The 20,782-nt window shown below is 34.5% G+C and overlaps 2 protein-coding genes across 2 annotated transcripts in view; one reads left to right on the top strand and one right to left on the bottom strand.

Annotated features, from left to right (window-relative positions):
• Positions 1–2,150: 2,150 nt before the first annotated feature.
• On the bottom strand, positions 2,151–16,737 carry LOC138696744 (TAF6-like RNA polymerase II p300/CBP-associated factor-associated factor 65 kDa subunit 6L). Its single transcript, XM_069822099.1, has 7 exons — positions 16,296–16,737; positions 15,083–15,320; positions 14,205–14,395; positions 9,595–9,783; positions 7,165–7,281; positions 5,058–5,357; positions 2,151–3,825 (listed from the first exon to the last, which is right to left on the bottom strand). Exons 1-7 carry the CDS (start codon positions 16,491–16,493, stop codon positions 3,199–3,201), a joined length of 1,860 nt encoding a protein of 619 aa, XP_069678200.1. The 5' UTR covers positions 16,494–16,737; the 3' UTR covers positions 2,151–3,198.
• Positions 16,738–17,426: 689 nt separating this feature from the next.
• Positions 17,427–20,782, top strand: part of LOC138696747 (zinc finger and SCAN domain-containing protein 2-like) — a 34,173-nt gene continuing 30,817 nt past the window's right edge. Inside the window, exon 1 of the mRNA XM_069822104.1 lies at positions 17,427–17,571. The gene's annotated coding sequence lies outside the window, so the exon portion shown is untranslated. The remainder of the gene's footprint in view (positions 17,572–20,782) is intronic.

The following is a 20,782-nucleotide window of genomic DNA, read 5'->3' on the forward strand; positions in this document are numbered from 1 at the left end:
TATACAGTTCAGTACAATACATAGTAAGAGAAACATGTCTCAGCAATCAATACCATGCCACATTGCGTTTTCGGTTGCAATCACAGTGATAAAGGGAGAGAGAAAAAAAAACATTGGTTTTTATAAATTTCTTAAGAAAGAAAAGGATCCAACAAGAAACACAGCATGGATAAAAAGACTCCAATGAAAACATAAGTTGTGTATATGTGTCTTTTCCTATAAATGATTGAGGTTTCAAGTCAATCAGCTGGTGCTCTTGGTCTCAAGAAACAACGCATCCTGAAGGACTCTACTGTTCCATTGCTTTTTTTTTCTAAAAGGGGCAAACACAGAAGGGATGTATGCAAAAAGGAGAAAAAACAGTGGTGCAGACAGTGCTTATGTTAGAAATAAATTAGTGCAAGTAGTAATAGAGGAGGCTGGAGCTAGCACAATTTTGTGAGGCAAGTTTTAACTATGTGGATGTAGAAAATGAACAATAAAGTAAATCAGAGGGTGAAGATAGAGTACAGAAACAGCAGCCCACGTTTGAAGCTGAAACCAATGTGAAGTCAGCACCGAATGCTATCACAATGTATATGTATAAAAGTGACGATAACAGTGATCACAATGGATGACGTCTTACCTTTCTGCCAGTTGTGAAAAAAGTGACACTGATTCAAGTGGAACCCTATTCACGTGTGAAAACCGAATAAAGGCAAGTTTTATATAGTTTGCAAATATTGTTTAAATCTTGTTCCAAATAATCTAATATGTGTACTAGAAAAAGGACAATCTGTGGAGGGACAATACACCCACCCATAACAGACACAATAAATGACGGCTGTGAAAATGAGGAGTCATTGTCATTGTAGAAGGACCCTTATGCAGCTAATATTCCGAAATGCATTGTGCCTGTACTCGACCAGTGAGCCGTCTTGAATATTCCAGATTAGAAGAGTTTTAAATCATATTGTAAGCTCAACTAAAATGATAAATAGAATGCTCAGTCATAAATTTATTTTAATTATGATCTTCTCTCTTTCTTTCTGAGATCTTCCACTTTCATAACAAGAATTATCTGAAATAGAAATTATAATGTAATATAACATAAAAAAAATTATACAAATATATTTATCCATAGTTACACTTTAACATCAGCATTGTTGTCCTCTTCATATTCTGAACTAGTAGGACTTAATTTTAGACATATCGAAATCTGCGCATTTATGCTGAAAAAATTATTGCATTATTAGCTATGATATGCACTTGCAATACAAACTTGTTCTGCACAGTTAAGAGGTGTTGTCAGCACACAGTAGCAAATAGCTTGTAAGTCGACTCATAGCCGATGCAGAAATTCGCGGGTTTTTTTTTTTTTTTTTTTTTTTTTTCATTGCTCATAGCAGACAGAGAACTATATCATCGCTGCACCTTCAAAATCCAGAGTGAAACTTAATATGTGGGAGCCAGGGAGGAGAAAACAATGAAAAAATGTTATATGAACACATGTCCATTTGTACTGCGTTTCCGACTTATTGGTACAGTTCTGTTGCAGTAATGATAGAAGAACTTAACATTACAGGAAATGCTCAAAATGACCCCTATGGCTTGAATGCAAGCATGAAGTCGTCGTGTAGAATCCTGCACTCCTTACTGAACTCCCCTCATTTCAAGCAACTTTATTAAATGTGTTTGAGAACCTTGCTCCTAAGTAAAAAAAAAAAAAATTCGGACATGCAGGTTTCATCATTCTTTGTACGACCACCTACTGTGTTGGGCTTGTTATGATTGGCTACTATGAACAACTGAATACCATTATAAATTCGCTTACTCTTGTGGCATACCCAAAAGTGTACTTCTAAATACAATCACCTTGAAAGCCTAGAAATTCTTACGCGGTATTATCTATTATTTCTGCTCTGGTAGGTACAGCAATAAATGCCGTCATAGTTTTTTTTTTTTTTCTTTGATTTTAAATAGTGGCACTCTGACAGTTTTCACACTAAAACAAAAAGTTTCATGAAATCAGATCACATGCAATCATGTGCGTGTTGACTTCACATCTTTGCACATTTTTTAGAAGCTGAAATACCTTTCTCTGAAGACAATATTTTTCTTTCTTTTTTAGGGAGAAGGATATAGCAGCAGGTTATTTGAGAAAAAAAATCTTTTAGAATGTAGGACTATGCATCCAGAAAACTTGTATTCTCATAGCTCAAAATTATGCATCACTGCGTATTTTTTTCACATCTCAAACAAATAAATATAAAGTTATTAAGTTCCTCATTTGAACTCATTTTCACAAATAAAATACTGTAAAATAAACTGAGACACAAGCATCCAGCAAACAAAGTTTTACTTGGTTCCTTGGAACCGTTCCATGAAAACAGTTGCATTGCACGGGTGTGGAAGATTCTGTGTGTGCTTAAAGACAGTTTCATGGTCCCAAATAGCACAATAATAAAAAAAAACTACCGGTAATTTTGTGGGAAGTTGAGTTAGTGAATTATTGTAACAATGTTATTTTCTTGTACAGTACAACATCGATTATTAATTTTAATGAACGAGACACAGTGAATGATCAATCAGGGAGGGACAGGAAAACTGCTATGAAAGTTATTCTAATTACATATTTTGAAGTATAATCTACAGGTTGAATCAAAGGTCTGGAACCATATAAATATCTTCCATATGCTTGATTTTCGATTACTATAGGTGTTACCAGTATTTGTAAGACCAAATGCTCTACCAGTGACACATTCGAATCTAGCCCTTAGCTGTCCCAAAAGCCGCCATTTTGGATGCAACTTTGAAATTTTAAATGAAAAGGGGGTCATGTAGGTACTCAAAATTTTCTGGAGGGGGGGGGGGGGGGAACCAATGGTGCAATCTGTTTTGAGATATTTCTAATCGTTTTCAAGTTATTTAAAGATAACTGTCATAATGACACAAACATTAGTTACTGCATTTACAGATATTTTGTAACATGGTACAGTACTAAGGAGGCTTTGGAAAAGGTTTTTTTTTTTAATGGATAATCCACAGAATAGTCATCAGGCACCAGATAATCGATGTTCTGCTGTACGTACATTTTCAACCAAATCCTTAATTTAGATTTTATACTTTAATTTATAGTTCGATTCAAAATATAAATTACATCACTTCAGTCATTCAACAATTAACAGTACAATTACACAACATGCTACCAGCCGAAGATTATAATGTTGTCATGATGTCTGCTGACCAAGATCTTGATGTGAATTTGTGTTGTCTGCGTACCAACTTGCCTATACATCCTAGCTGACAGCTCTTTCTGAAGTAGACACTCGGGCACACTAACTGTATTTGTTTAGGATCAGGGAGACGACGTTTTAAACGTCGTTTTGACATAGGATTAGCACCAGCAAAATTAAATTGAATTGTACTAGAATAATGTTCAGGTCTCTTAGGAATATCAAAGGCACTTGAAATTCTTGTACCACTATGCATATTTAGTCTCTTTTCTATTGATGACGAAGGATTTCTGTTAACAAATAATGGAGGTACATGGACTGGAATCTTTGCAATTGCTGTCCAATTCCGATAATCCAATTCAAAATCAGTGTTACTACTGTCTTTCATTACGGAAGAGACCAACATATCAACTTCCATACCCCCATTTGAAATGTTTGTTCCTGCACCTTCCCGTTTGGTGTTAGCATTGCAGTAGTATGGTCGTCTAGCGCACAATGTGTCACCAAAATATGCTTCAAGTGTCTTTTCCAGTGTTCTAATGTTGAATGATGTAGGTGACTGATCTGGAGAATTGTTCCAATCCTTCTGGTAGAGCATCTCAACAGCATTCTGTATACAAAAAGTTTAAATAAATATATACAGTATATATAGCAAGAGCTTAAAGATGTTTGCATCTATATATTCTCACTAAACTGAAAATACCATAAAAGATCAATTTCAACATCAAGAATTTTTTAATTTAAACTATTTAATTATCTGTCAACAAAACAGTTCAAATACTCGAGCTGTATAGTATTGACTGAGAAGAAATGAAGTAATTAATGTAAAATTCATGTAAAAAAAAAAGCTCTACACTGTCTAAACTCGTTTGTTATAGAATTAAATCTGTCTTAGCGTTCCTCAGGGGTGACGTACTGTTTAAAAGAGGAAGGATGTGGGTACACTGTATGAACCCTGTTGACATAATTCTGTGCCCAAAACATAAGAAAACACTACTGATTTTTTTGCCTGTGGGGAATATTTAAATAACAGAGATTGTATTAGTACAATTCCGAGACTTTAGAAATTATAGAGAGAAATTTCCGCATAAGCTATCAAGAACTCCCTTGTATAACTATTAATTTGAGAAAAATTCATTCCGACACTGGGAATCGAATCTGGGACCTCTCAACTCTGTGCTCTGTGCGCTGAGCGCTCTTTCCATCTCAACTATACCGGGACATGTTCCACAGTGCCATCTGAACTCTTCTCCTTTGTATCATCAACAGCCTACTACCTGCATTTTTAAGACATTCAAGCCATGTATTCAGGGGCCCATATTTAAATGACTTTATGGCTATTTTCGACAACAGTTTATGAATACTGTTAACAGTGATATATACATTGAATAATCAATGAGGACGGTAAGACCTCATATATGAATACAGTATATGTATATCCTTTGTATAAACTCGAACATTCTATTTATGGCTAGGTGCAGACAAAACATTTTAGCAACTGCTATGAAATGGGTGAGTACTGTACCATGAACTACAGTATACTGCATGTTTATGGGCAGAACAATGCTCGTTACTAGTACACAGCTTTCTTGCCAACTTGCATAGCTTAAAAATTGCACTGTGAATACACATCTGTCAAAAAATTTGGAACAGCTCAATGAAATAAAACGCTCTTGAATGCCTTTAAGGAAAGTCAAGGAATTGAAATTCTAAAACTAACAACTGTTAGTTTCCCGATGGTAAAAGTGAATATTTGCATTATTGTGAATCCTGACCTCTCCTTCTAGAAGACGAGGACTTCATGAAATATGAATATGATTATGAATGATCACAATGTCTTACCAAAAGTGCCCCTTCAATTTCCATCACATCACTACTTTGGTGAAACCATGAAGCTACCGGCAATGACCTCTTAGTCCTCTTGATATCCTGCTGTGCTTTCATGATATCCAGAAAGGCAAGATACTGTTCAAGATGTGGCCATACACAGTAATCCAAAGCATCGTAGCCAAGAGCACACAATGTCTGGAGAGCTGAATAATGATTTCTTAGAGAACTGCTGCCATCCAACAACACAGATCCTAACTTCTGCATTACATCCAAGCGGAGTTTTGTGTCTTTACCACACCAACGATTAACAACCTGTAACATAGTTGAACAATAAGGTGTGAAGTATAGGGTTGGGGCATAAGTCATGGCAACTATTTTTTTTTTTTCAAAGGTGTCATATGTCGCACGGAAGCCGTGCAGTCATAGTGTGTGTCTACAACACAAGATGGCTCTGTGCTTGTCTGTAATAGAATAGAAAGTAATGTTAAATCAGTTGCCAGTGTAGCACCGTGCAGGATGGATGTAACCTGTGTTGAACAACAAATAGCCGTTCTCTGTGAGAGGAATGCCACACAGAGTTGGTAGAAGCTGTCAGGAATAATGTCCTTCCATACAGGACAATCGCGAGGTGGGTAGCTACTTTGAGGGCCTTTAGAAAGGGTATGTGTGCTGTAATGATTCTGGCACAGGAACCCTGTAATGTTATGGCAACGACCGTAATAAACATGAGGAGCAAAATGTTGGGTGTGTTGTTAAATGTCCGTACATTTCGTCTATTCCTTGTCCTTTCATCTGTATATTTCACATTTTTCACCCATGCTCAAATTCTCACAAAAAAAATTGTTGCCATGACTTTTCTCGCAACCTTTGTGCATGTGTGTGTGTGCGCGTGTGCGTGCTCATGAAGATAATAAGTGTGTTAAAAATAAGTAAGTAACATAGAGTGAAATAGTGAGCAGTATAACAGCGTAAGAAACAGATATAAAAACGGACCTATTGAACAATGGTGAAATAAGTATTAGTAGTTTGGATGGATTATGGTTGGTTGGTTGGTAGCCAATGCTCTGGTATCATGGCAATGAAGCCATTAGCCAGTATTTTTCTGTAATTTGAGATGAACAGATAAAGCTTCGCAATTTTCCAAGATGGATTATAGTGAAGAATGTAATTTGTAGTTTAACAGGGATAAGAAAATAAGACATCTGGAGCAATGAATGGGATAAATATAGTAGTAAACAAGAACAAAATGATAAAAGGGAATTTAGGAAAAGATGAAGAAATAGAGAAATTGCACAATTTTGAAATTAGTAGATTATGGGTATTGGAAAAATTAAGAGTCTATAGCAGGCCTGGGCGTTAATAACTCAAGTGAGGTACTACCCCTTAACTCCCCACTCCCCAGCAGAAACAGTTATGTATCGGACCAATACAGGTAGGCCTGAAGGCATGCATCATAGCTTTCGGCTCTTGCTGGTTGCTTAAAATCCACCACTAATGCACAATGCTTTACCATGTGTTTGTTTCTAAAGCAGTGAAGCGGAAAGGACATGGGCGGAGGTATTTCCTTTTCTTTTTCCTTTCCCTTTATGTTCAGGGCTGGTCTATAGTGAGAGATATAGCAGATTAGAAATAAGAATTAAAGAAGTTTGGAAAGAGGTAGTCAGGATTGTAAAAATACTCAGGACTAACATTAGGACTAGTAAGTATAGAATTAGTAGGAGAATGTAAGCAAAATTGAGGGTGAATAACTAGGGATGAGGTTAGGAATTACAAAGTGTGTATTGCAAGTAAATGTCATTGTAATAAATGGTAATGGTGGTACCATATACGAATATGTGAGTTCCACCATTACATATAAAAAAGTACTAGACGAAATATATCATATAAAAGCTGTTAATTTGTTTTCAAAAAATGTTAATTGACCCTAATTTACTGTTAATTATTCAGTAATAATGTTACATAATACAGTATCAACAACAATTAGAAAAAAGGAAACTTTTTTTTTTAAAAGGGAATTTTAACATTGTCTATTCTATGACATTACCCTCTTCTTAGCTTCTACTATTAATCCGAAAATCATTTACGCAATATTTATATAATACCACATCAATGATATTACCTTCACCAACACATGTGCTGCAATGTTTCTCAGTTCATAGTTGCACTTTGCTGAAGCACCCTCTATTAATGTCGCATCCAATACACACAACAGAAGCGTAGAGATTACCCTATGAACCTGCAGAAGAATAACATGATTTTATATACTACATTAAAAGTACGAACATGTTTTTCAAATTTGCCTTTATTCAGCTCAGTAAAATATGAGTTCGTTTAATCTATATAGAATGTCTTTCAAATCTATCTTTGTTCAATAAGATATAGCACTTTATCTTGTCAGTTTCCATAAAAGAACATTTAGCTTACCATTTAATATTTTCGGTCTTAAGTTAACAGTTAATACAGGATGTTTGTAAATTATTTTTCTGATTTTAATATTTTATTATTCAGCACTTGTTCAATTTTAAGAAACGATATACTAGGTTATATTTTTTTAATTTGTCAGTAATCGATTTTACTTGTGAACTGTTGTCCAATGACAGTGATGTTTAACCAGCTTGCATCAATTTCTCTCTTCCTGCCCAATACTTGTGAACTTGTCACTAGTAAAACTAGTCTGTTTGAAACGTCTCCTGACATGATTAATGCTAAAGCTGAAGGATATTTCAAGATTGATTTATCAATACAACAGAGTCTACCACATTTCCATAATGACAGAAATCAGTACTACAACTAACTATCAAATACACTCTAACATGTATTAGTAAATCAAATATCAACATATATGGTTCAGGGTACTTATGGAAGTCACATTGAACTTCGATATGTAAATAAAATTTGTTAAATTGTTTTTTAAGTTGATACAGTCTTTCTTAACCCTAGAATGCATACTAGGGTGACGCGTCACCCCACAAAAACTTATATTTTGTTGCCATATCTTTGGATGTCTTTCAACAGCCCTCAAGTCACTGGTATCCATTCACTACTTAAGAGTACTTTCTACTCCTCAGTAGGCTGGAGTTTCAAAGCAGTACACACGTTTCACGAGCTTTGTGAGGTGATTAGTAACCCCAGGTATACAGGCACGTTTGTAAGTTTTTATAGCTGTTTCTTGTTATTGTGTTAGTGATGGCTGTAAGAGGTAATGATATAAACTCTGGTATACGTATCGGGGCATGGATTGAAACAAGCTAGATTTGCCGCGCTAAAGACGGGGGGGGGGGGGGGGGGGATCTCGTGTGAAGTCCAACAAACTGGCATGCTCAGAACACAGGAGAGATATTTGTGTTGAATGTCCAAAATGAGGGTGTTCTTTTCCTGCAGGCCTCAAAATAATACCGAGATTATTTCCAAATTATGCAATATTGTTAGAAACATGTCTCTTCTAAAAACAATGTAGTCAATTTGTATGCAAACTGTAATATATTAGGTATATATATCCCAACTATTTCTTATAAAATTTGTAAAACTCATGTGTGAAAAATAATTGTGTTACCAACAATCTTTTATTTTAAATATAAAAATAATTACATAATTTTATAATTGATCAGTTATCAGCAATTTTCAAGCACTGACATTTTCATTATACTGGGTGTTCATTTCAAAATGTGTCATGACGTCACTGTTGTTGAGTCACCGATTTGAAGCGAGTTTCAGCTTATATGTCAGAGAAGCTGCCTATTATTCAAGGCGTTCTTCAATCTGAACTTGAGAACGTGTACGGTATAACTTGAACGTCGTAGCAACAGATGGCGGTCTGTACTGTCTGTGTGCTACCATAACCTCTTTCGAACTGTGTTTTGCGCCGGCAAGATGTACGCAGGGTATTTGTTATCATTGGTTACGTATGGTAACATTCCACAACACAAATCAAATACTCCGTGTCCATGTTGACCGTCGAAGTTAATGTCAACAAATACGTAAGTAATTGTCTTAACCCTCTCCCCATATCCCGACAGTACGTATTTCCAAACAGTTCACATTCCTGCCACTATCGGCGTTATCGTACGCATCGGTACATACTCTTCAGAATGAATGCCGTACTTGCTAGGCAACTTCTCTGCCTCCTAGGTAATACACCTTTGCGGAAGTGTAGGAATATTGAATTATCTAGGCTCATCGGCTAGCCACATGACGGCATACAGCGAGCCATGACACACTTTGAACTGAACACCCAGTAGTTATTAAGTTCAGAAATTCTGTAATTTTGTAAAGTTAATTTGTCTTCTCAACTTCAAATTTATTTTTTCATAATTCAAAAATCTTTGCATAAAATATTCATAAAGAATATAATACAAAATAAAGGCCATTGTACAAAACAGACCCAAAAGATATGTGGAGTGACTAGTATTCCCAGGTATAAAACCAAAGCTGTCAAAAAAGCCTATGCAGTCCAGGGTTAAGTACAACTTGAAGCACCATTCAACAATAAAATGTCCAGATTAGAAAAAAAATTACATACTGGTACATATTGTGTCCGTGATATACTTACAGAAATGGTAGCACTAGGTTCAATTAGAGTATTGAAAGTCAGAGCTTCAGCTGTACATAGAAACCTATGTCTAAATCTCGAGAAAGTTGTTCCTTTTGGTAACTTTTGTAACCCAAGTGCTAGAAGATTGAGTAAATATGGCGCTATTGGACCAATCTTGCTGTTGCTTTGCAAATCCCGCAGTACCATCTGTAAGAATATTAATGTTACACAATATGAGACAAGAAGACTGAAAAAAATACTGATAACACACAATGATATGGAAAAATACAGTAAAACCTTTTTTTAACATTCCCGTTTTTAAGGAATATATTTGAATAGATTTGCAAGTAGACGAATTATTTTAGTGAAATTCCGAACCTATTCCAAACACTTGTAATCAACCGATTTTTTTTTTTTTTACAAGATATGGTCACCCAGTGTATACTGAAATCAAGAGTACCTATATCCACTGATATCTTGATTGAAAGTACGTTTGCAGAAATGCTATTGTGTGTTTCCATATGCAAATTTAATTACGGTGTTTAGAAATATGTTGTGATTCTGTGAAAATATGATATTGTGTATTTGCGGAGGTTTATTGTTAATATGTTTTTCCTAATCGTAAATTTAAGAGAGATTATGAAATATTTATAAATATAATGTAGTTAAATGGCCTAAGGGTGTTTTAATTTCTACTCTCAGCCCTTCCGTGCTTATTTAAGTGTAAACTCCCTTTTAAGAACAACCCACATTTAGTAAGGAAAAAGCAATTAGTGCCCTAGAGATTCGTTAAAAAGTGGTTTTACAGTAGAATGAAACAATGGCTATTTCAGAATGTTAAAATATAGCTGAATAAATATATGCAAGATTGACTGAAAGCTGATAATAAATGATGATTATTGCTTGCACTGCAAATTAATAATTCACTGATCAGAATTGTATTGTATTTTGATTATGTATAAGACAAACATCACAAGTAATCAAAAGAGAATAATGAATAAAAAAACAATGTGCTTCAAACCTACAGCAGACCTAAGATATATAAGGTTATTCAAAAGTAAGTTCCTATTTTGAAATGATAATAAGTTTATCAAATTTTTAGATTCCACAAGAATAAAAACACCAATTTGTTCATAAAGAAATGCGATTTTATTAAAACACGAAAAAATTTAATTGATCACCACCGTGTTGTTCAATAAGGAATAGTCTTTCTTCTATGCTATAAACGGCATTAATAAGCATATTCCTAGGGATGTTTTCAATGACATCCGATATTGACTGTTTCAGTTCCTCACGTGTAGTAGGTCTACTAAGAAATACCTTTTCTTTTAGATAATCCCATAACCAGTAGTCAGCTGGATTTATGTCTGGTGACCTAGAAGGCCAACTGTTCGGAAAATGCCTACTAAGTACACGACCACCAAATTTGTTGCGTAATAGTATTTTTACATTATTGTATATGTGAGATGGAGCACCCGTCTTGCATGAAAACAGTGTTTTCGATTTCATGATTCTGTGACGCTAGTATTGCAAAGTCTTGAAACATTTGAAAATATCACTGCCCAGTTACCGTCATTGTTTTTGTTTGTCCATTTACAATTTCTTCATAGAAATACGGTCATATTACGAAATGTGACGTAAAACTACACCAGACAGTAACCTTGATAACATGTAAAGGTAAAATCATTGTAAAAATTATTAAAATTACTCTCCTACTGCCATCCGTATTCTGAACAATTATTATTTATATATGCATGACACAGTTAACATAACAACGAAACATGCATTGATAAAAAAAAAAACCAAACCTTCTAAACAGTAATGGTGTCTATATGAAACCAAGAAGGAATATGCAGACAGTTGTTTCAAAATGGGAACTTACTTTTGAATAATTTTACATATTAACAGACCTAGCTAGAATTGTCCTATGTATAAATTAATACATTTTACATAAGGAAAGAGTTGATTCTCCAGCATTCCACTGTAGTATATTTACCTATAATTTGTCAATTCTTTCTACAGTAGTCCTCATTTGGAAATCCGAATGGGGAACTATTTGGACTCGGAATATTTTACTTAGCAATAATCATCATTGGAGTGGTTTTTAGGCAAAATTGTAGCCGTTTTTACATGAGCACCATATTTTTATACTATGGCAGCTACATCACTCATTCACAACCCCCAGAGGGCCACACCTGACTTTGGTCTGCGGGTCCATTGGATCTAATTGTAAGGATTCTTGAAGTCCTAAAACCATTCCCCACTTCTGCCATTTGTGGGATGCTGTGACAGGACAGCATATGAAAATAGAATTTCCTGCATTTCTGGTGAAACAGTTATACCGCTGTGACTTGGTCCCCAGAGCCTCGTTTGTAAAAAACAGGTTGCACCATGAGAAGGTAAGGATGGGATTTGGATAGGAGAAGTTATGTGTGTCACATCACTATCCTTTGCAACCCAAGTGCCAAAATCCAGGAATCTAAAAAAAAATTATAAATCATTTGATCATTTAAAAAAGATCATTAGTATACAGTGGATTCCTTCACATTGCAATATACATGGAAATGAAATAGCAGATGCCCTGGCAAAATGAGGTACAACAATAATACAGAAACAAAGCTAGGCATTTTCGTTCCATTCTATAAAATAAGTCACCCACAACAAATTTCATTTAATTCAGAAAAAAGGAATAGAGGACAAAATCAAAAGCCAATCATGGGAAATAATATTGAGAAATTCTGACAAATTCGACAAGCACCACTAAAATCTGTTATTCTATACAGCATAGGGGTATACAACACATCTTCCTGTATCCTATGTATCACCAATGAAGAAATGAATATGAAACATCTTAAAAGATGTGCAGCTGTAGAAAAAAAAAAGATACCTTGATTCAAAAGTATGGGAGTGCAATAAGACTAATGGCTTTGCTGCCAAACATCTAACAAGCAAACATTCTCATGGAGGCAGATAAAAAAAGTTTTTTTTTCTTCCACCATGTTAACAATGTCAAAACAAGTGCTTATACAAATTTTGGCCAATCGAACGCAATTACGAGGACTGTTAACATATAAGTTTCCCTGGGGCCGTTTACAGAAAGAAAACAAAATTTCATGGAAAGATTTATTGCAACAGATACAGCAATAGGGTATCTGTCGGATACAGGGGGGAGAGCCATTAATCCTTCCCATTGAAGGCTTTAAGGAACCAACCTGGACAAATACCCAATGTCCCATCCCTACCTTCCCGTGGTGCAGCTGTTAGTAAGCATAATTTTACGAGCTGAACTAAAGGGAGGGGCTTCTCATCCATTAGCACTGGTCAGCTTGATGAGTTATTGACTGAATTTGGTATAATTTTCCTCTATCCAATACCTAATTCCCTCTTTACCCTTTCCTATCCAGTCCTCTGACTGAACTCTTACTTTCTTCGACCCCGACGGCATTAGAGCATTCGAGGCCTAGGGGTTCATTTCCCTTTCCTTCCTCCTCTTTCTACTTTTCTGTTCCTAATGCTGACCTGCTGTGGCACTAAAATCGTCCTCCAGTGGCTTAAGGAGGGAAAGCTGGTGATCAACAAGTTCTCCCAGGTAGGTCCAATGGACCCGTCGACCAACAGCAGGTGTGCTCCTCCAGACATTCTGGGGGTTGTGTGTGAATGAAGTAGCCACCAAAACGTTAAAATATGGTGTTCACTTAAATCGGCTACAACCTGCCATTTATCTCCAATATCCCATGGGAAAAAATGGAACTCTCTGCATCAAAATCCACAGTTAATTCCCGATTTACCACGAAAATCGTCTGTAGCTGCATTTAGATTGGCAACAGGCCATGATTGTTTGGCCAAATACCTGCATAGAATTGGAATATATAAGTCTCCTAACTGCCCATTGTGCAACTCAAACCAAGAAATGGATTCGAAACACCTCAAAATCTGTGCTTCAGTGGCTGGTCATGATAATATCTTTGAAAAATATTGGAGTGCAAGAGGTCAAATGACTTTATTGTCAAACGCCTGGCATTAGAAAACAACAACAACAACAGATAACTTACAGCAATTTTTTTTTTTTTATTTTTCAACATATTTCCCACCGGAATTGAGACATATGCCATATGTGGGATCAACTTTCGTAGCTGTGTCGCAGAAGTCTACTGCCTGGAATCAGAAGCAGTGTGTGGTGACAGCCGTCTGCACCTCTCTGTCGATCCCATGATATAACAAATATCTCATTTCCAGTGAGGAATATGTTGAAAAATAGCTCAACAGTTGTTGTATCTGTTCCAATAAATAATTTCAATGAAATTGTGTTTTCTTTCTTTTAGGGAAACTTATTTTTTACGACCCTCGTAATTGCGTTTGAGTGGCCAAAATTTATACAAGCACTTGTTTTGACATTATTAACATGCTGGAAGAAAAAAAAAACTTGTTTATCTGCCCCCATCAGAATGTTTGCTTGTAAGCATTGGACACAAGCACACACACACATTGAGAAAGAATGTTCAGTCATACATTATACTTATTGTTTTATTTCGTGTATACAATTTTATCCCAGAATTAGATATGAAACCTACGTGTGATGATCTTAACTATGAGAATATAAATTATGTAAATGATCACGTTATCCATACCTTAAAGAGAATTTCAGAGTTTCCCAAAATAATTTTTGAAATATGACTATAGTACGATAATAAATGTGAAGGTATCTGAGGGCTGTTATTAGGCTTTTCAGGGTTTGAAGTTGCTGGTTTTACATCTTCTGTCTTTATTGGTTGAGGATTCCCTCCACCATCTGTGGTACCATCTGGGTAAAGCCAGGAACCTAAAAACAGAGAAACACACTGGCTTTTAACTACACAGAATATCTTATAAAAACCGACTAACAATACTATACCTTTATACAGTTTGGAACAAAACATAACTCCTTAGTTCCAGGAAGTACTCGAGGCACTCTTTACTGCCTACTGGTAAATATCAGTGAACAAAAGGCGACCCTTCTCTCACAACTACCTTCTATTGTAAAAATCACTGAGAAATTGAGCTGCCTGCAGACAGTGGAATGGGATGAGGACGTTATAATTTGTCTCGAACTGTAATATTAATAGGCACATATGGACAAATTGAAGACAACATATGGAAGAAATGTTGGCTAGTAGAATCCATAAAGCAGTCTTTATGTGCTAATCAAAAGAATAAAGATCTCGGGAAATACCAAGTTTAATCCGTGAAGCAAATGATGAAAATTTTATTCGACTTTATAAGAATATTTCGCATTCATGAAAAGTATTTTAAATTCTGATATCATGACATTTACACATGAAAACTGAAAGCGTTTTGAATGCTGGGAATACCGAATGCTGTATCTGGTAAATTATGCGTGCCACAATTAATAAGTCTCAATTTTAGGGAAATCCAGTAACTTACAAACAAATATATATTAAAATTTCTGTTTACTGTCAGAATTATACCTTCGCAGAACAATATGTTCAACTCAAAAAATACAACTTACCTTTAACAAATGGTTCACTCTTCTGAGTAAGTGGATCATGATTCAAAGCAAAAGCTGCTAGATCAATGTCTTGTTCTTCAGGCACAAACACACCTGCTTCTCTGACATGCAATAAACCTAACGGCTCATCATTCAAATGGCCATATACTGGAGGTACATCTGAAGTTTGAAAAACTGCTTTTACATCTGCAGTTAAGAGTCTTCTTCGTTTGTTCTGTCTTAAGTGGACACTACAATTCTGAAAAAAAGAACAAAATATAAAACTGTTTTTACATCTGCAGTTAAGAGTCTTCTTCGTTTGTTTTGTCTTAAATGGATACTACAATTCTGGAAATATATATATATATATATATATAGTCTATATGAGAACAAATCGTCTTAATTAAATGTTTTTAAGAAGTTGGGAGCGCCAAGTGGCGAGTTCAGGTCAGATTTAATATAGTAGGCCTAACATCCTAATAAATTTATGCTCACTGCAAGATTATATTAGTCTATAAATTTAAAAAAAACATCATCGTACAGTATTACCTACGTCTGACAGCTTTAAAATTAACGACGCTCGCAACTGCCGAGGTTATATCAGCGTCGCAGATGTGCCGGAATTTTGTTCTGCAGGAGTTCTTTTACATGCTAGTAAATCTACTGACATTAGCCTGTCGCATATAAGCACACTTAAATGCCATCGACCTGGGCCGAGATAGAACCCGCAACCTCGAGCACAGAAGGCCAGCACTCTACTGACTGTGCCACTCAGACCAACTGACAGATTTATCACTCTCTTAGTTTTATTGATAGGAAAGTGATCAGTGCACTAAATAAAAAATGTAAGTCCTAAATTCTGACTTCCCTATTCTAGCCAACAAACCTCTTTTGTTAGAGAAATTCCAATTAGGCCTGCTATGTTTCATGTGATTAATCAATCAATGAATCACAAATACATGCAAAAGAAAGGTAAAAATATGCTCGTGTCATACATGGTTAGCGTCTGTGATTATCTTAACAATATTATATATATAAAATATGCCATTGCTGCACATATGTAAAAGCAAAAGAAAGAGTAGCTACTTAAATGTCACAAATAACCTTCAAAACGTTCAACTAAGTAGTTGTATAGACCTACATCCCCTACACTTCGACCGAATAAGCATTACTGGTCATAATTTTAAATATTGGTCAATTTATATTATTTTTGCAGAAATGTGTACAGACTTACATGAATAACCTCTCTAAGTCTGTATGACACATCTTCGGCAAGTTGCTTACTGATGTCTTCACTGACTGCGGATATACCATTTGCCTCCGCTGCAGCTATTATTGAATCACACGATATTTGTGCATACTTTCTACTTTCACCACTTTTCTTCTCTGTTTTCTTTTTGTGTGTCTGAATCTTGTCAGATTTCCCACTCATTTTATGGCGTACCTGCTTATTGTATAAAGCTTCGCCCCATTGTAAATTTACTAAATAATTTCGTTTGATGTGTTAAACGTCCGTAACTGCGAGTTCTTATGGGTTTGCAGTGTATTTATTTCATCGTAAATTAAATTATATCATAACAAAATACAGTTTAACTAAATAAATAACTTAAAATAAGACCTTGACAGTAAATACATCGAACTTTCGTAACAAACGATAGGTCTAAACCCACTTAAATCGATTTCAAACAACGATTAACACAAACGTGCATATATATATCGATTTTAGAGTCACAGACGATGGCGCGTATTTTCAGTCACATTTAAACAAAACAAAGTACGGGTTGAAACTTTTATATTGAATAACATTGCTTGAAAGATAAATATTACCGATTTCGATAGTTCAAAAGTAAAACAAATAATTAACATTACAATGTTTCCGACATACGCCTTATTTAATGATTTAGTATTTTCCATTAAGTTGATTTTAAATTCCATTGTTTTATTTAATGGAACTAATAACGGAATATAATTTAGTTCAAATTGTCTGCTAATCTGAATGAACGCACATAAGTAAGCCAACTTCATTTACTATTTCAAAATGCTGAGCAATTTCGATAAAGTTGGTTGTTCATCTAATTATATTTAATTTAGAAACTGTGAGTTGTGACGATTGTGAAACTGGAAGGTGTAATCCGAGATCATAGAAGCACTTCTATGATCTAGGGTGTAATCCAATGAAACTGTGAGTGTTGAGAAACTGTTAAATGACTAACTAAAATTACATTTTTTAAATATTGTAAAATTTCAGGCCCTTATCTTTTCCATATATTTCGACTGTTGATAACAAAACTTAATTTTCATAGATATCTTTTAAACTTTTACATTTCTTTTCTAGGGTCTGAGGAAACTACCATTCAGTTCACAAACCTGACAATCAAGTTTCATGAAGCATGAACTGTGCACTGGGAAACTGTTTATAATCACCAAACCAGAGCTGCGACAAAATCTAATTTGGCATCAAGCTGCATGCACTTCATCCATACATTTTAAAAACAAATGATACCGCTGTGGTACGTTACATAAACAGCAACACTCTGTTTAGATCGTTACGGTTTAGATACACAACTAGCATAGCCTATCATATTGGACATCAGAGTAATTAAATGAACTACAAATCTAATTTAAACAATTGTAAGTATAGTTGAAATGATATTCTATTAGTGGACGATTCTATGTAACACAATATTTATTGATTATATTACATACATGATACAATGACAGAATATCTATACTAATAATAATAATAATAATAATAATAATAATAATAATAATAATAATAATAATAATAATAATAATAATATCTGTAGCCGAAATTTTTCTGGTAATTTTCGATTTTCCAAAAATAATTGGTCCTAACATATATAATTAACCACCCTGAAACCGAAAATCGCTTTTTTGAAATTTTTGTTTGCATGTCTATCTGTCTGGATGTTTGTTACCTTTTCACGCGATAATGGCTGAACCGATTTATATGAAAACTGGAATATAAATTAAGGGGACACTATGGTTTTTTTTATTGGGTTATTTTACGACGCTGTATCAACATCTAGGTTATTTAGCATCTGAATGAAATGAAGGTGATAATGCCGGTGAAATGAGTCCGGGGTCTAGTACCGAAAGTTACCCAGCATTTACTCGTATTGGGTTGAGGGAAAACCCCGGAAAAAACCTCAACCAGGTAACTTGCCCCGACCGGGATTCGAACCCGGGCCAACTGGTTTCGCGGCCAGACGCGCTGACCGTTACTCCACAAGTGTGGACGACACTATGGTGAAATAATGATGAAACATTAAGAAAATCCACTTAAAAATTTATTGTGATTCTCTATTTAGACCGAGCTCAAAAACCTAATCAATTTATGTTCCCACGGCTATTTTGAAGCTTTTGAGCTAATATGAACTAAAAATTGTGAAAATTGTGACGCAAGGAGCCTTTTTAGTGACGTCAATATAAAATACATTTAAAAAAAATATTATTTCAAAACTATTAGCCCTATTGGCACCAAATTTTGTACAGATGATAGTATTGTAGGTATGTTTATGTAGTTTAAAATTTATAAATGTTGGATGAAAATTGTAAAAGATTTAAAACTCACATAAGTGTCCCCTTAAAAGTTTGTTGTAACGTAGAATTTAGGCTATATGGCATTCAAAATATTTTATTTAAAAGGGGGGTTATAAGGGGGCTTGAATTAAATAAATCGAAATATCTCCCTTAATATTAGTTTTTATGAAAAATGTTACATAAGAAAAGTTTCTTTAAAAATAATTTATGATAAGCTTTATTTTATGCAAACTTTTGATAGGACTGATATTTAATGAGATAAATGAGTTTTGAAATTACAATAACAACGCCATCTTAAGGGGCTGTAATGAAATATGAATTTATGAGAAGAGGATAACTTTTCAACAGAGGGGAAATCCCCCCATCCCTCCTGTTAATTCGCACCTTGGTTGCGAGATGATTTAGAAAATAAAATAAAAAGTGCCTTATTAACACATTTATGTTGTATTAAGAAACATAAACAAAATTGAACATAAAAATAAAATGAAAAAGTTATAGCTAAAGTAAAAAATAATTAATGCTATAAATGTGTCTATTTCTGAGAAAGTAGCTTCTCAAATCTTCGCTCTGTATTCAATATGCACACAATTATATCATTTCCAATTTCAAGGAGATTTCTCGCTTTTGTTTTGATGGAAATCGTATACTGGAAACTTATTTTACATAAATACGAATTTGAAAATGCTATCAAAACTGTTTCTTTTGCAAGCTCGAGGTATTCTTACATTCTTTTGATCTAACACTAACCTACACTGCGAAAAAATTATACTTTTTACCTCCCATCAGTAAGCACATATTTTGATAATCCTTATTTTTTTTTATTTTTTAATTTCAACCAGTTGAATGCAACTGTTAGAAACGGATTCAGTATTTATCTGTCACTGTCATGATTGTTTTGTGTTTCGAAAGATATTCAAAAAGCTCTTGTTTAAAATTGTGTGTCTGTTAAAACAAACTAAGAATTTGTCGCGTCATATGATATATAGCTAAATTTTCCGTGAGTTCTTTAATGCACTGGAATGAATAAATTTTCTTTTTGTCCAATAATGTCTACCAAAAAACAAGTTTCCTTATAAATCCGTTGATTTTATCTCTGGTTGTTATGTTAACATCTTGGCTTCGCATACTTATATTTTAAGTGTTCTAAGTGTTTGAAAAAATATATCAGAAAGAAAGGCCATTCTAAGAAGCCAAAGTATATTACAGGGGCATATTTTGCGGGCTACCAGCGGTAGCCCAAGGAAATTACAAAAGAAAAAATTTATAATATAACATAATGTAATAATTTTGTATTATTAGTTTTACCATAGTAATTAAAATTAAAGTAATTGTTAGATATATTTTGTGTAATAATAGGGTCAGCGGTAGCCCAAACCCTTTAACCAGTATACGCCACTGGTATATTATGATAAAAGGTTGGGAAGTGCTTTCTACCAAATCGAGGAAAAGTTTGAAAAACGAGGAGAGCGAATTTTTAAATTTTCGAGATTTTGTAATGCAAACACAAACGTGTATTGTATAACATTTTTTTCAGGTTCATATTTTAAAAATTTCAAATACAAAATGTGCACTGTAATGGGTCTATTTCAGTATAGTTTTATGTTATGAAGAATGGTATCCCTAGCAACAAGTTTCTGTGTGAGAATCAAATCGAAATGATAGCCGTCCAAATCTTGGATTTAAAATATCGGCAATTTTAAAAAAGAATATTCTGTAACAAGATGTGGTAGCTATCAAAACGATAAAAATTTATTGAAAATAACAACAATAGCTGTAAATACAGTAAAAAAACACAATCGTGCAAAAAATAGGTTTACATATTGCAATTTCTCGTTTTTCAGGTATCGACACATTAGAAATTGGGTGATATCTTCCGGTTTTGAGTAAAATTATCGTTGTTTACGATTTTACAGGCATATTTTTCTAATGAGGTTAATTACTGGTATGGTAATGGGCGGGGGGTCGCACCTTCAAAAAGTTTGGGAATCACTGCCTAGTGTATAATTTACAAGTCAGCTAGTTGCTAGCAAGTAGTATAGACTTGAGCTTTGGGACACGGCCTTTAAAGTTTGATACATGAATTATCGTAATTTCAAATTGCGCTCCATTATATTTTTGTTTACAGACATTTGACCAATAGAATTATCCGTTGTAAAA

Source organism: Periplaneta americana, chromosome 3, assembly GCF_040183065.1.
Source record: "Periplaneta americana isolate PAMFEO1 chromosome 3, P.americana_PAMFEO1_priV1, whole genome shotgun sequence".
Classification (NCBI taxonomy): Eukaryota; Metazoa; Arthropoda; class Insecta; order Blattodea; family Blattidae; genus Periplaneta; species Periplaneta americana.

Coding starts and splice junctions, on each gene's coding strand:
- LOC138696744 (XM_069822099.1), bottom strand. CDS start 16,493: ATGAGTGGGAAATCTGACAAGATTCAGACACACAAAAAGAAAACAGAG. Junction 15,321..16,295: donor GACTTAGAGAGGTTATTCAT/GTAAGTCTGTAC, acceptor TCTTTTTTTCAG/AATTGTAGTGTCCACTTAAG. Junction 3,826..5,057: donor AAATTGAAGGGGCACTTTTG/GTAAGACATTGT, acceptor TTTTGTATACAG/AATGCTGTTGAGATGCTCTA.